General features: G+C 36.2%; 1 protein-coding gene across 1 annotated transcript in view; it reads right to left on the bottom strand.

Moving 5' to 3' along the window:
• Positions 1-247: 247 nt before the first annotated feature.
• Positions 248-13,765, bottom strand: part of ARL6IP6 (ADP ribosylation factor like GTPase 6 interacting protein 6) — a 34,490-nt gene continuing 20,972 nt past the window's right edge. Inside the window, exon 4 of the mRNA XM_040971589.1 lies at positions 248-1,666. Coding sequence (XP_040827523.1) covers positions 1,573-1,666 — 94 coding nt within the window. The 3' untranslated portion in view covers positions 248-1,572. The remainder of the gene's footprint in view (positions 1,667-13,765) is intronic.

Raw genomic sequence — 13,765 nt, 5'->3', positions numbered from 1 at the left:
CTTGACCACTGTTGCAAATGACAACAGCCAGTATGAAGAGCAGAGGCTTAAACAGGAACTGTCAGCCACATAACCAAATGTCTTAACTGGCAGAATCCCACTGGGCTTCAGGAACCACTGGAATGTCACTGGATTGATACTTAGACATATACATACATACAAAGGAGCTTAAAAAGTTCACGGGAAACTTATATTCTCTGTCCCTCTTTTTTTGGAGAAACAGACAATTTAAAATGGAACAATTAAAAATTTTTAAATAGCAAAAATTTTTACTTTTAAAAATTTTCTTTCTGAGTAACAATATTCATCAGATCAGCATTCAGGAGAACACACTGTACATATTCTTTTTCTGTAGAGCCTGAATCAGCAGTTTCATCACTCAATGATTTACAAATGTACTTTTCCATACCCAGGGAAGACATTTCTGAAAACTACACATCTTTCCAAAATTGAGATGACTTTCTAAAGGCTTAAGGATGTTAGTAAGGAAAGGGAACTACTAAGGCTAAACTACTGTGAAAACAAAACCTAACATCACAACTCTAGAATACTTAAATATGAAACAGAAAAACTACTGACACTATAGTATACACAGTATTATTTATACATTGTAAGGTTTATTGTACATAAATAAACAGAATACCAAAATATCTTTTCCACTTTAGTAACTAAATTTCTGAAATTAAAAACATAGTTCAAGCATTTCTACATTCAAAATTTTTAGGTTCCCATTTATTGAAAATGAAATCATATTAATTCTGTGGAAATAATTATATACATCAAGATAATAGTTGGAATTTTAGAAGTTGAAATAGTAAGCACCCTCAAATTTATCAGCATTTTAGTGACATCTTTATCAGTCATTGTTTAAAAAAATAAATTAATTTAAAATTTAGTTTTGGTTTTCTAAAAAGCTTTTTAAAAAGCAAGATAGCTACACTAGCTAGTATTAGCTTATACCAGCTAGGAAATAATGTTTACAACTGTCCAAATGTAATTTTACAAACATAAATTTAATATGTGATAGGAAAATATGCTAAAAAATATACACATAACTATCATAAAAATATGCACACACCTTTGATTATATATTCTTACTTAAAAGTAAGTTCTATAAAATGTTGGTAAAATAGGAACTGTTTGCTCTCCTAATGTAATGTGCACATAAGAAACAATTGTATCTCAATTACCTAGCAAAACCAGTATTTCTTAGCATAAAATGTGCTATAAACATGAAAAAGTAGGCAGTGATCTTGTATTCAAGTTTTTACATTCGTTTCCATTAAAATATTTTCTACAACTTATCAGAACACATACAAAAGTAAAAAGATGAGGTAAAACATCTTATACTTTTTAAAGAAAGTTCTTGAAAATTAATATTCAGATATCCCAAGGCCTAGCCTGTAGAAAGGTGCTTGACAAGTTGTCCCATAATGCTGATGACGACACGCAGGTGACCTACAAAATGAACATCAGGTTTCCTGGTCTTCTGAGAGGGCAATGATGTTTTCTCCTAATATTACAAAACAATCAAGATCACATTTTGCCAACAGTATTGCTCCAGTGTGGGTTTTACAGGAGGCACCAGGCTACAGTAAGAGCAGCTACAATGCCATTCAAAATTGCCATGCTGTAGCCCATGTGGAAGGAGTGTCCAGTCAGTTTCCTAAGGAAAAACACATCAAAAAAGAAAATTAAATTTGTTTTGACAGAAACACCAATCGCTTTTATTGAAAATTATATGAATTGGAAACATTCACCAATGTTTACACATTAATGTTAAATTAAGAAAAGACACAGGAGACCTACAAGATTAATAGTGGACCTGTCTTAAGCTTTCTCAAAAACTGCCCTAACAAATACAATTGTTTCACTATTTAGTGAAAATGGTGAGTTAGATCTTTTTACAGCAATTCATATTCAGTAACACATAGTCATAACCCAATTCAAAGCTATAAATCTTGTTAAAGTACACATTTTCTTTAATTAGCACTTTATTTTCCAATGGTTTCATTTAGATTTAACTTAAAACAAATTATTTCAAATATGTTATATTTGGTACATGAAATTACTTCTTTGAGCATATGTTTGTGAATCAGATCTTTACTTCAGTTCTCAACCTAGCAGTTAACTATAGTTTTCAATGAACTGTTCAGTATTAGCAAAGACAGCTCTTAGGGTTACAGTGAGTAATGATTAGCTTAAGAACTTCATGTGCACAGGTATTCCCTTGCCATTTTGTTTCATTTATTTATTTATCATTTTTATTCTTGATAATACAGTTCCATAGACTCAGGGATTTCCCTTTCCACACCTTCCCCCTCCCCACTGTTTTCCCCTATATTGTAATGATAGAGTCCCTCTACAACAGTAACAAGTCCATCATTCTTCTAAGTGTATTCTGACAGTGCAGGAATAGAGAATGGGATAAGGACCAGCACTGTGGTGGCAAGATATATTAAACAGTTTTACTGGGAGTCCATCTCTTTATAAAAGCAGAGATGCATACTGCAATGTATCTCCACTTCACAGTATACTTGCCTCCATTAAACAGTTCCTCTAGATAAATTTACGTATATATCTATTGATCTTGTATTTTGCATGAAGGTTGCATTATATCGGAGAACATATGATGTTTGTCCTTTCGGGATTGGCTAACAATTTAATTTTCTCTCCACTGGAACAATCCATATTATATAGGTATAAGAAGGTGCCCTACCAGAAATAAAAGCTTCCTGAAGTATGAAGTATAGGGACACTAGACTGGGAGGGTCATCATGCTCATTGTCTTTTGCAGAGGAGGCCAAAGTCAGGAAGTACTCAGATCTGAGTTAACATTCAGACACTACCTTATGATGACAACCCTAGTCCCACAAGATCCGTGGCCTAGAGTAAAGACACTTCAATTCTCAAAGAACAACCCCTTTGTATTCATCTGAGGCTACAGAAGATTCTGATATTTCTTGATGGCTCCTGTTACGGTCCATGGAAATTATTTACTCTCCACTCGCTGGTGTCTCAAAACTCAGGCTTGTTTATAATCCTTACGTGCCATAAAGGATTAATCAACCTGTTACCTACTATGGGGCAAAATGAAAATAGTTACAGTGCTGCTTTGCTGATTTTAAAAATGAAATTCCTGAAATACACTGTTTAGAAACCAGAAACCTAGTCATAAAACTGAATTATCAGCGTTATCATTCATTATAGAAACAATATAGTAATAACGCAAAAATCTTTAATATTCACAAAATTAATCAGGAAAGTTTCTAGAGTTAATTTTTTTGTTTTACTATTTTTGACATCCCCCTCTCCAGCAATCCAGCCAAACACGCGAAAACACAAAAAACCTTCAAGTACAGTTTACTAAACTGATAGCTACAATACTGGTATAAAGGAATTCAATTTAGATTTACTGCTCAGATACTGAATAACCTTACTAATAAGCAGGCCGATCAATGCATTTAATGGCAGTGAAGAAATGCTCCACAACAGTAGTTCTTCATCTTTACTATCTCAAATGCACCATATTCCTGCTGGCACTACAGCAGCTGTCTACACTAATGTTAGGCAAATAAAATTTTGAAGAATCACTGGCTTTTAAAGCTTCTCTTTGAAGTTTCCAACGTGGTTTTTCCTTTTTTCAGGGAGTCCCAGACAACCCTTGGCAGGTTTCTTGTGGCTTGTGGCTCTAATCTGTGATCCATGAGTTCTTATTAACAAAGATAAAAGGTACCATGTCCCCCTTTATTAAAGCCATCCACTTATTTCTGGAAGGACATGTTTTAAGTGGACTTGATTATAGTGAACATACTGCCTTCGGCTAGATTTAATGTCTGTTTGGCCTACTTTATCTATACATGCACTTTAAGTCAAAGCACACCAACAAACTGCAAATGTCTACTAGGCTTACAGATAAATGAATCTTTATGATGGACCAACCTTGGTCATCAAGACAGCACCCCAGAAACTCCCAACTTTGAGATTACCGTGACTGCTGTCACCATGACTAGTTTCATCTGCTCTTGAAGCTGTATTTGTGTGACATTTCACAATATATATTCATGTTACACATTGGTGTTAAGTTTGTTCCTTTTTATTGCAGGTTAATATGCCAAAATTTATCTTTTCTATGACAGGTGGGTTGTTTTTTTAGGGATGCCATAAAGATATTCATTATGAACATGTCTTTGGTGAATGGTAGGCGGGGTTATAAGGTAGATATAAATTTGGTTTTGGTTGAAAGGACCAAACATTTCTTCCAAGATAATTATCCTAATTTAAACTTCCACCAGCAATGTATAAAAGTTCTCGTTTACAGTTTATCCACATCCAAACTAACAATTGGTATTATCAGTCTTACAAAATTTATTCATTTTAGTGTGCATACAAAATGCTCTCTTAGTTTAATACTTGTTTGCTTGGACTTATGTACTTACTGCTTATTTCCTTTAATGAAATTCCTGTTCTGCCCAAGTCTTACATTTATGTTTTTACTGGTATGTAAAGAACTTTTTACATACTCAAGAGTTAAATATTGTCAGAAAGATGTGTTATCAGCATACCCTCTTGACTTACCATGCATCTTTTTGCTATGTTAATATGAACTTCAGATGAACCAAAATTCTTACTCTGAATATCAAAGTCCAATTTATCAGTCTTTTCTTACAAAGGTTAGTACTTTTTTGTGGCCTTTTCAATAAGCCTTTGACTACTCCAAGGTAAAATGACATTCTTTTTCTTAAGGAGGCTTTAATGTCTTCCTTTGACATTTGTGTACAAGCCATCTTAATTTCTATGTACTTGTGTAAGGTAGAGGCTACAGCTCATTTTTATTCCTTGTATGTATTTGCTCTACCATATTTTATTGAAAAGATAATTTATTTTCTTCTATTCTAAATTGCTGTGAGGCCTTTGTCCTAAGACACATATGTATATATGTTGGTTTATTTTTGGACTTTCTATCTAATTGTTCTGGTCTTTTTATGCACCCCTGAACCAATATCACATTGAGACAGTCCAAACCTGCTGAAATCTTGGCCACACCTTCAAGTGGGTATCCCAAGCAATGCCCACCCATTTCCTAATTGTTGAAGGGAAGAGCTATGGGGAACCTTTTACCTGTAAGTTACTGCCCATCAAGGCTTAATAGCCCCAAGATCCTTCCTCAAACTTTTGGTGTCTCTCCCTCCCTCTTTCTGGCTCACCTGGTCACATCATAAATAAGCCTCTGTGCAACCAGTTCCCGGCTTTTTAGTTCTATTTTAAGCTGAGGAAAAAACTCACTGAGGTTTTCTGGTAAAAACATGATGCTGCTTATTATAGTTCTTCATAAATTCCCAATTAAAAAAATTCTACACAATATGACTTATAAAGGCAAAGTAACACTATAAAATCTTAGGGGTACAATTAATAATGTGCAAGAATCATGTGGAAATAATGATAGAACTTTATTGGAAAAGCTCTCAGTAAAAATGGCATATGTCCATGGTTTGGAAAACTTATTGTTATGATGCAGTACTCCTGAAATTTATCTGTAGATTCAACATAACTCCCTAAAATTCCAGCTACCTTCTTTTTCAGATGACAACTAAATTCTGAAATTCAGATGTAATGTGAAAGACTTCATATAGTCAAATGAAACGTAAGAAAATATACATCCTTTAGCTCTGTTCTTTTTATTTCAAATCTTACTGTAAGTTCCAGCCAACAGTGTAGAATGGCATAAGGACATATAGACCAATGGAATACAATGAGAATCCAGAAATAAATGGCCAGTTAAGCTTTCCACAGGAAAACACCTGATGTGGAAAGAACAATCTTTTCAACAAATGGTGCTAGGGAAACTGGATGCACACAAATCATTTAAATTTCATTTAATATATACAAACAAACCAAATAAGTGAAAATGGACCAAAGACTTACATGTAATAACTAAAACTATCTAACTTTTAAAAGGAAATTTACTAAATCATCAATTCATTGACCTAACAATAGATTTTTAAATATGACAGCAAATAAAGAAAAACAAAACAGAAATTGGGCAAAAAATAAAATCTTTCGTGCTTCAAAGGACATTAAGTGAAGACAACATACAAAATGAAAGAAAATATTTTCAAGTCCTGTATCTCAAAAGTATCTACAAGTATCCAGTGTATGTCAATAATTAAAATATAAAAAGCCCAAAAATCTAGTTCAAAAGAAGTCAAAGGATTTGGATAGACAGTTCACCAATGAGCAATACCAAAAGCCAACAAAAACATGGAAAGTTGACAATGCCCAACCTCATTAGCTGTAAGTAATGAAAATCAAAACGCTGAGATACATTGTACACATGTTAGACTGCTCATAATTTAAAACGAAAACAACTCCAGTTGTGAGCAACAGCCTAGGTTGCACTGTACCTAAGCAAGTGTTACACTGCTGGGAGAAGAGCAGCTAATAGTTGGCGGGCATCCTGGGCCTGATAATGCCTAGTCTGTATTAACCATACCAGTGTACGAGGATAGTCATCTAGCCTATTTTTTTTTCCTAAAGATATGTGTGTGCATGTGTGTGGGTAGGTGATGGGTCCATGAACCTTAGAGGCAGGGTTCCAGTGAGGTCCAGGTCTCCTGATCTGGGCCCTTAGGCTTGCCTGTGTGGTAGGTGCCAAGTGGGTAAGTAAGCCCTGGGGAGAGTGGAGTCCCTAGGCCCAGGCTTCCTGGTCTGGGTTCTTAGTCTCACCTGCATGGTGGATGCTGGGTGGGTGAGCCATGGAGGTGGAAATCCATGGATTCAAGTCACCTGGCCTGGGTTCTTAGGCCTGGCTGCACAGTAGGTACTGGGTCTGTTGAGATCTGGGGGAGGGAGATCTGGTGGGGCCCAGGACACCAATGACGCTGGGCAAAGCCCACAGGCTGCTGGTGGTATGCTTGTGGAGACTTGGTATGTGGTCTTGCAGGGGTTCTGAGGGATGGCACAGTAAGGGTGTGTGCAGACATGAGGGTTCTCACCCAGGATTGGTGGTCTGACCATAGAGTGTATATGTCATAACTAGGTCTCCTCAGTGGAAAAGACAGAGCAGTGGATGGGAGGCCCAAAATGCACACAGAGTTACGGAAGTCCATTGGGGACTAGAGAAGACATCTGGCACCACCACAGAAGAAGGATGGCAGAACAAATTGGACAACTACCCCAACAAAACTATGACAGCAAATATCTGGGAAAATGGAGAATCTAAGATCAACTATGTCAGCCAATAGATACTGGAAAGATTTTCTCATCCTTGGATTGGCAAGAGTGACAGCAGTTCAGAACTATCAAAAGTTAAGCAGAACCCTTAAAACACGTTCCACATTGGGGACCCTGGGTTGATATCGGGTGGCTGTTCCCCATCCCTGGGTACTGGGGTGGCTGGCAGGCTGGGTGCGGCTTCTCTCCTTATCTCAACCTTTCCCCAGATATAGGAAGAAGAAAAAGAACACGTGGAAACAATGATCTCACCCACTTTCCCGAACCCTCGATCCTTCCCACCCTGATCAACCATGTAAGCATCATCAAAAATAAAAAGTTTGTATGATTCCATACAAAGTGATTGCTGGAGTGAGAAATATTCTGGAATTAGACAATACTGATGATTGCACCAAAAAGTCAAATACTAAAAACTACCAATTGTACATTTAAAAATAGTGAATTTTAGGGCAGGTGGATTATATCTCAATGAAAGGAAATTTCTTTACTGAAGGATATTAAAATAATTCATTAATAAAAGAAAGTATCTACTACAATTTTGGAATATTCAGAATCGTAAAAGTGTCAATTTCTTGAAATAAGCACTTGGATACTAAGTTAATATAGTAAATGTACAAAAAGAACAAAGAAATTTCCAGGAAATTTAAATAACAAAAAGATTACATATATGGGTCCAGCACGATTGCAAGTGGCTGAAGTCCTCACTTTGCATGTGCAGGGATCCCATGTGGGTGCCAGTCTAATCCCAGCAGCCACACTTCCCATCCAATTCCCTTCTTGTGCCTTGAAAAGCAGTCAAGGACAGGCCAAAGCTTTTGAACCCTGCACCCATGTGGGAGACCTGGATGAAGCTCCCGATCCTGGCTTCAGATCAGTATAGCTCAGGTTGTTGCAGCCAATTGGGGAGTGAATCAATGAGGGAAGATCTTCCGCTCTGTCTGTCCTCCTCTCTGTGTATCTGACTTAGCAACAAAAATAAAACAAATCTTTAAAAAAAATCACATTTGCACAAAAAGATACCGGAATAGACTACAATGACCCCAACAAACTTACGTTTTGGGTAATGGGGATGGAAATGGGAATGATATGATACTATGCATTACCAGTAAGGCATTTATAAGTCAGAGGGAATAAAATGACAATTATTTCTTTACAGATCCCTTTTTCCTTCTTTCCTAAGAATTATGATTTTTCGTATACAAAAGATTTGTTCTCAAAAGAGGTCTCGTATCTGTGTGAAGTAAAAAGATTGAGTGATCTTAGGCAGTTTCTTCTCATTATTCTGGTTTTATTTTATTTCACAAGTTCTATGTAATATTACTAACAGAATAAACTGTTGTGGGCTAAGAAACTGATTAGTGCTCATTAGCCTGGGCAGGAACAGGAGCAGGGCTTGTGGATAAAAACACCTAGACTAATTGGACTCATCTGTATCCAATATGCTGCTAAGTGAGGATGTGTGGGGAAGAGTATATAAGCAGAGGTGAAGGGGCAATAGAGAGAGACTTCGCAGAGACTTCTACCATCACTGGTCTCCTGTCGGTGCTTCATCCCCAGACCCTCTCCCTGTCCACTTTACTGGCTCTGCTGGTCGGAGCAATAAATGAAATTGATTTTTTTTACATTAATTGAAGCAACAATTTGTAACTATGGTATTTATAGGCTCTCAGCTTGATAAGTTCACTTGCAATATGAGGCACAGAAGCCATAGATACATTACAAGTTCTTCTTAAATTTGTATATGTATATTGACTATTATTGCTCTTCCATAAACTAAAAACAAACCTACTAATCCAAACTATCTATTGTGCAGTTAGATTCACAGTCTCATCACGGAGTCTGTGCCAGATTGTGACCTTCTGTTTCCTTATTTAAAGCAGGCACACACTGGCAGGCAAGTGGTAATACAACATATGGGCAGAGGAGTTTGAGACTGAGTAGAATATATACAACTTTTGCTCATTTGTTCTTCTAAGATTTCATGAAGGCAAAGTTAACAAAAAGGAAGTTATCTAATCCTATAATAAGTATAGTTAGGACAGCATCTTCCTGTTAGTAATTTTAGATCAATGAAGCAAAATGACTAGAGTTTCTTAATCCTACGTGATAAAGCCTAACAGGAAACATGATCAGACAAGTGCTATCTAAATGACAGCAGCAGGTATTAAAACACTGTCAGGCCTGGCACGGAAGTCTAGTGGTTAAAGTCCTCGCACCCACCCATATCCCATATGGAGGACGGTTCAAATCTCAGCAGCCCCACTTCCATCCAGTTCCTTTTTTGTGGCCTGGGAAAGCAGTGGAGGATGGCCCAAAGCCTTGGGACCCTGCACCCGCATGGGAGACCCAGAAGAGTCTCTTGGCTCCTGATCAGCTCAGTTCCGGTCATTGCAGCCACTTGGGGAGTGAATCAATGGAAAGAAGATCTTCTTCTCTTTCCTCCTCTCTGTATATCTTTACACTTAAAAACACTGTCAAACCCACCACAGTGGGCAGATGAACACCTCACACTATCAATATTATTCGGTTTTTCTTCTCATATCATATAGCTTTCTAATTTAGAATGCACTACTTAAGGAGGTAAAAACCAAATATAAACAAGAAAAAGTAACTCTCATGGTCTCCACAATATAATGAAAAACTTCCATTTACTACAAAATTCATAAGGACTCTAAAGAATATTTGAAAATGATTAGTTTTATAATTGTCGCTAAAATCTTGAAAGGACATCAAAAGCTTGTAGAAAAATCAAAATTAAAAGCTTGTTTTAGGCTCTGCATGATGGTTCAGAGTGGCTAAATCCTCGTCATGCATGCGCTAGGATCTCATATGGCTGTAGGTTTGTGACCTGGCTGCTCCACTTGCCATCTAGTTCTCTGCTTCTAGCCTGGGAAAGCACTGGATGATGGTCAAAAACTTTGAGACCCTGCACTCATGTGGAAGACCTGAAGGAGTCCTGGCTTCGTATTGGCTCAGCCCCAGCTGCTGTGTGTCCATTTGGGGAGTGAGTGAACCAGCAGATCTTTCTTTCTCTCCTTTGCTCCGTAAATCTGCCTTTTCAATAAAAATAAATAAATGGTGGCGGGGAGGGGAGGATTAGAGGGAAAACAGCTTATTGTGTTGAAGCTGGTGTGGTGGTATAGTAATGCTACCATCATCCTGCAATGCAGGCATCCCACGTGGACCCCGGTTCGTGTCCCGGCTGCTCTAATTCTGATCCATCTTCTTGCTTAAGGCCTGGAAAAGTAGCAGAGGATGGCCCAACATCTTTGGACTTTGCACTACTGTGTGAGACCTAGAAGAAGCTCCTGGCTCCCAGCTTCAGAACAGCTTTGGCCAGTGCAGCCATTAGTGGAATGAAACATTGAAAGGAATACCTCTCCTTCTGTCTCTCCTTTGTGTCTCTCTCAAAATCTGCCTTTCAAATAAAAATAATCATTAAAAAGCACATTTATTTGTTGCAAAAAAAGTTGGAAATGTTTAATTTTAAAGTCTTTGCAAGTTATTAAAAATTTTCTTTAAGGATTCATTTATTTGGAATTCAGAGCCACAGACACAGGGGTAAACGGAGAAACAGAAATAATCTATCTGCTACCTCACTACCAGATGGCTTCAATGTCCAAGGCTGGGCTAGGATGGAATCAGAAATTATACTAGTCTCTCATATAAGTAACAACGGCCTAAACACTTGAGCCATCTTCCACTTCTTTTTCCAAGGCCATTAGCAGGGAGCTGCTTTGGAAGTAGAGCGGCTAGACAGTAATGACATCCATGTAGGACATGAGTGGATTTGCTATGACACAATGTCGGTACCTACTTCAAAACTTATAAAAGTACTTCAAAGAATATTTGAAGATGGCATGATTACTCTCAGAATTCTTAATATAATTACAATAACTTAAAGTTTTGTGGAAAAACCAAATTAAGTTTACATGGTTGCCAAAAAATTTCTCAATCTACAGTGTTCTTTGTAATTCATATTTTAATGAACTTCTTGAGAACCCTTTCATAAATGTGAATTTCAAAATTTTTTGCAACCAAAGAAATTTTTATTTCCTTATTCCATTTCTATGAACTTTCAGAAGTATCCTCATATTATTTGAATATATGGATATCACAGGTAACACCAATTTACAGCAAAATACTTTCACATTTGCTGAGATTCTCTCTATACACAAACATTATACTACTGCATAGATTAATTCTCTAAAAACATCTCTTTGGTAAAAATGCACTTGTTGAATATAAAATTTAAGTGAGCAGTGCAATGAATAATGATGTTATTTTTGACAAAGGTTTCCAAAAAGAGACAGTAAAGGGTGCGGAGTATTGGACAGTGGCTTCTAAGACCATACTTGGGCCACCTACATTCTGTTTCTGTGTGTCTTGGTTTTAGTCACAGCTGCATTCCAGATGTCTACCATGATACACAGCAGCAGGTTCAAGTAATTGCATTCCTGATACCACAGATATCCCCCTTTCTCTTTTTAAAATAATTACAAACATATATACATACTTTAAAAGATGTGGTAATGGATCAGCAGTGAAAAGAAGTATTATAATGTCAAGTGAAAAGGACAAAACTAGGGATGAAGTAAACTTCATAAAATTTCATGTTAATGGAGCAAGACTCGTCTGGATGAACCAGTCCTTCCCAGTTTTCAATTTCTCTGAGCACTTTAGAGGTAGCAAACAAAATGTAAGTCAAAACAATTCAAAAGGATATATAGGTATAGAAAGTTTTTTTTTTTTCCTTCTGGCTTACTTAAATAGGTTTTTGAACCATCCACCTATCTTTCAACTGATGTACAGAACAAACTATATAAATACTTTAGTCCCAAAGAGTCAACCAAGTAGGCCCACTGACAAAATGGAGATGGGTGGATGATGTAAGTTAACCTATTAATTCAAAATGGGCCACATAAAATCAGTATAAAAATAAGCAGAAAACTCAGTGGCAACAGCAGAATGTTTCTTAAAGGATTCTTAAATATGGATTATATTCTCCTGAAGTGAAAAGTTGCTTTTTCACTTTAATATCCTTCAGAAATCAAAATGGAAATACATGGAGAAATGCTGTTAAACACAGGAAATATATTTACCAACAGCATATTATTTATAACAGAGCTACTTCCACACTCTGGAAAATGAATTATACAGAAGGTACTATTCTATTCTGATTCTAAAGAATTCCTTTCCAATAGTAAAGAATATACGTAATACTTTATATAGTTCTTATTAGTGGCTGAGATTGTTCAAGCCCTATAATTAGGTAAGACAAGGTCTGAGTTCTAACTTTGTCACTCACAAAGGGTACTGAGGACAAAATTGTTGATCTCTTTCACATTCAATTTCCTTCTACAGAAAATTCTCAATACAAATAAGTTAAATAACATACAAAAGAAAGCTTGGCTACAGAAGAGATTCCTAAAAATGTTTTTTACCAAGTATCTATTCAATAAAGACCCCCCCCCTTTTAAAAAATGAAATACTTATTTATGGTTACATGCAAATGTTTTATTATTTCATATAAAGGATGTGAGCAACTGTGGATTTTAGCATGTGTGGTGGGGGTAGGTCACAGAAGTAATTCTCTTCTGATACCACTAGACAATTCTAATAACATACTTCCTTTTATCTTTCTTTATGAAACACAAAAATCTAACTTCTTTTGTACCTTTTTATCTTAAAATTACTTTTAGAAACTGCTAACGTTTTACATCCCAATGAATCTTATCAGTGTTATTAAATAATATACGGTTGAATTTTAGACTACGTTCAATTTCACTTCTTTGTTGTCTCTCTTTAAGAAAAAAATACATTCACTTATTTTCATTAAAATTCTTCACTTTGTAATTCCTCAGTTCTCTTTCCATTAATCAAAACTTATAACTATTTAGGCATTGTATTTGGGAGACACAAAAATTTGTAAGAATCAGCAAGGCTCTCAAAGATGTCTAATGGTTACTCATGTAGCTGGTTTCATGATACCCTTTTGGAAGACAACCATCTATGCTGGATACTACCTTGACTGGACACAATGTTTATTCTCTATGAAGGCAGTGTAAATAGCACAAAAGTTAAAAATGTGAAATTCCTAAACCCCCAAAATTTCATGAGTTAAAAAGAACGTTAAACAAAAGAGGAAGTAAATGAAATAGTGTTAACAAATTTTACTTTGCCAAAAGTGAAGTTTAGAAATCACTGCTATCTATTAAAAGAATTATCACAGAAAAATATTGGGCATCTTAAATACATACATAAAAAAAATGACATATTTGTAACGTGTGGTATCTATCTATCTATGTATTTGTATAAATTTTTAAAATGGGTGGACAATTATCTAAAAACAGAAAATCAACAACTGATGTAGGCCACAGTCAGGCTTTCAGCTTGAAAAATACCAAGAAAAGAAAAGTTTTGGCATCATGCCTGCTATACCATCTGATTTACCTGTGGCTTACAGTAGTAAGCTCACAGTTCTTTACCTATGAAAGAAGGCAGACAGTATTGCTTTTAATCTCAGTTCATG

The sequence above is a fragment of the Ochotona curzoniae genome, unplaced genomic scaffold (genome assembly GCF_017591425.1).
Source record: "Ochotona curzoniae isolate NIBS_2020 unplaced genomic scaffold, NIBS_Ocur_1.0 contig_2210, whole genome shotgun sequence".
NCBI classification, from domain to species: Eukaryota; Metazoa; Chordata; class Mammalia; order Lagomorpha; family Ochotonidae; genus Ochotona; species Ochotona curzoniae.
This window is presented reverse-complemented; position numbering and strand designations above follow the sequence as displayed.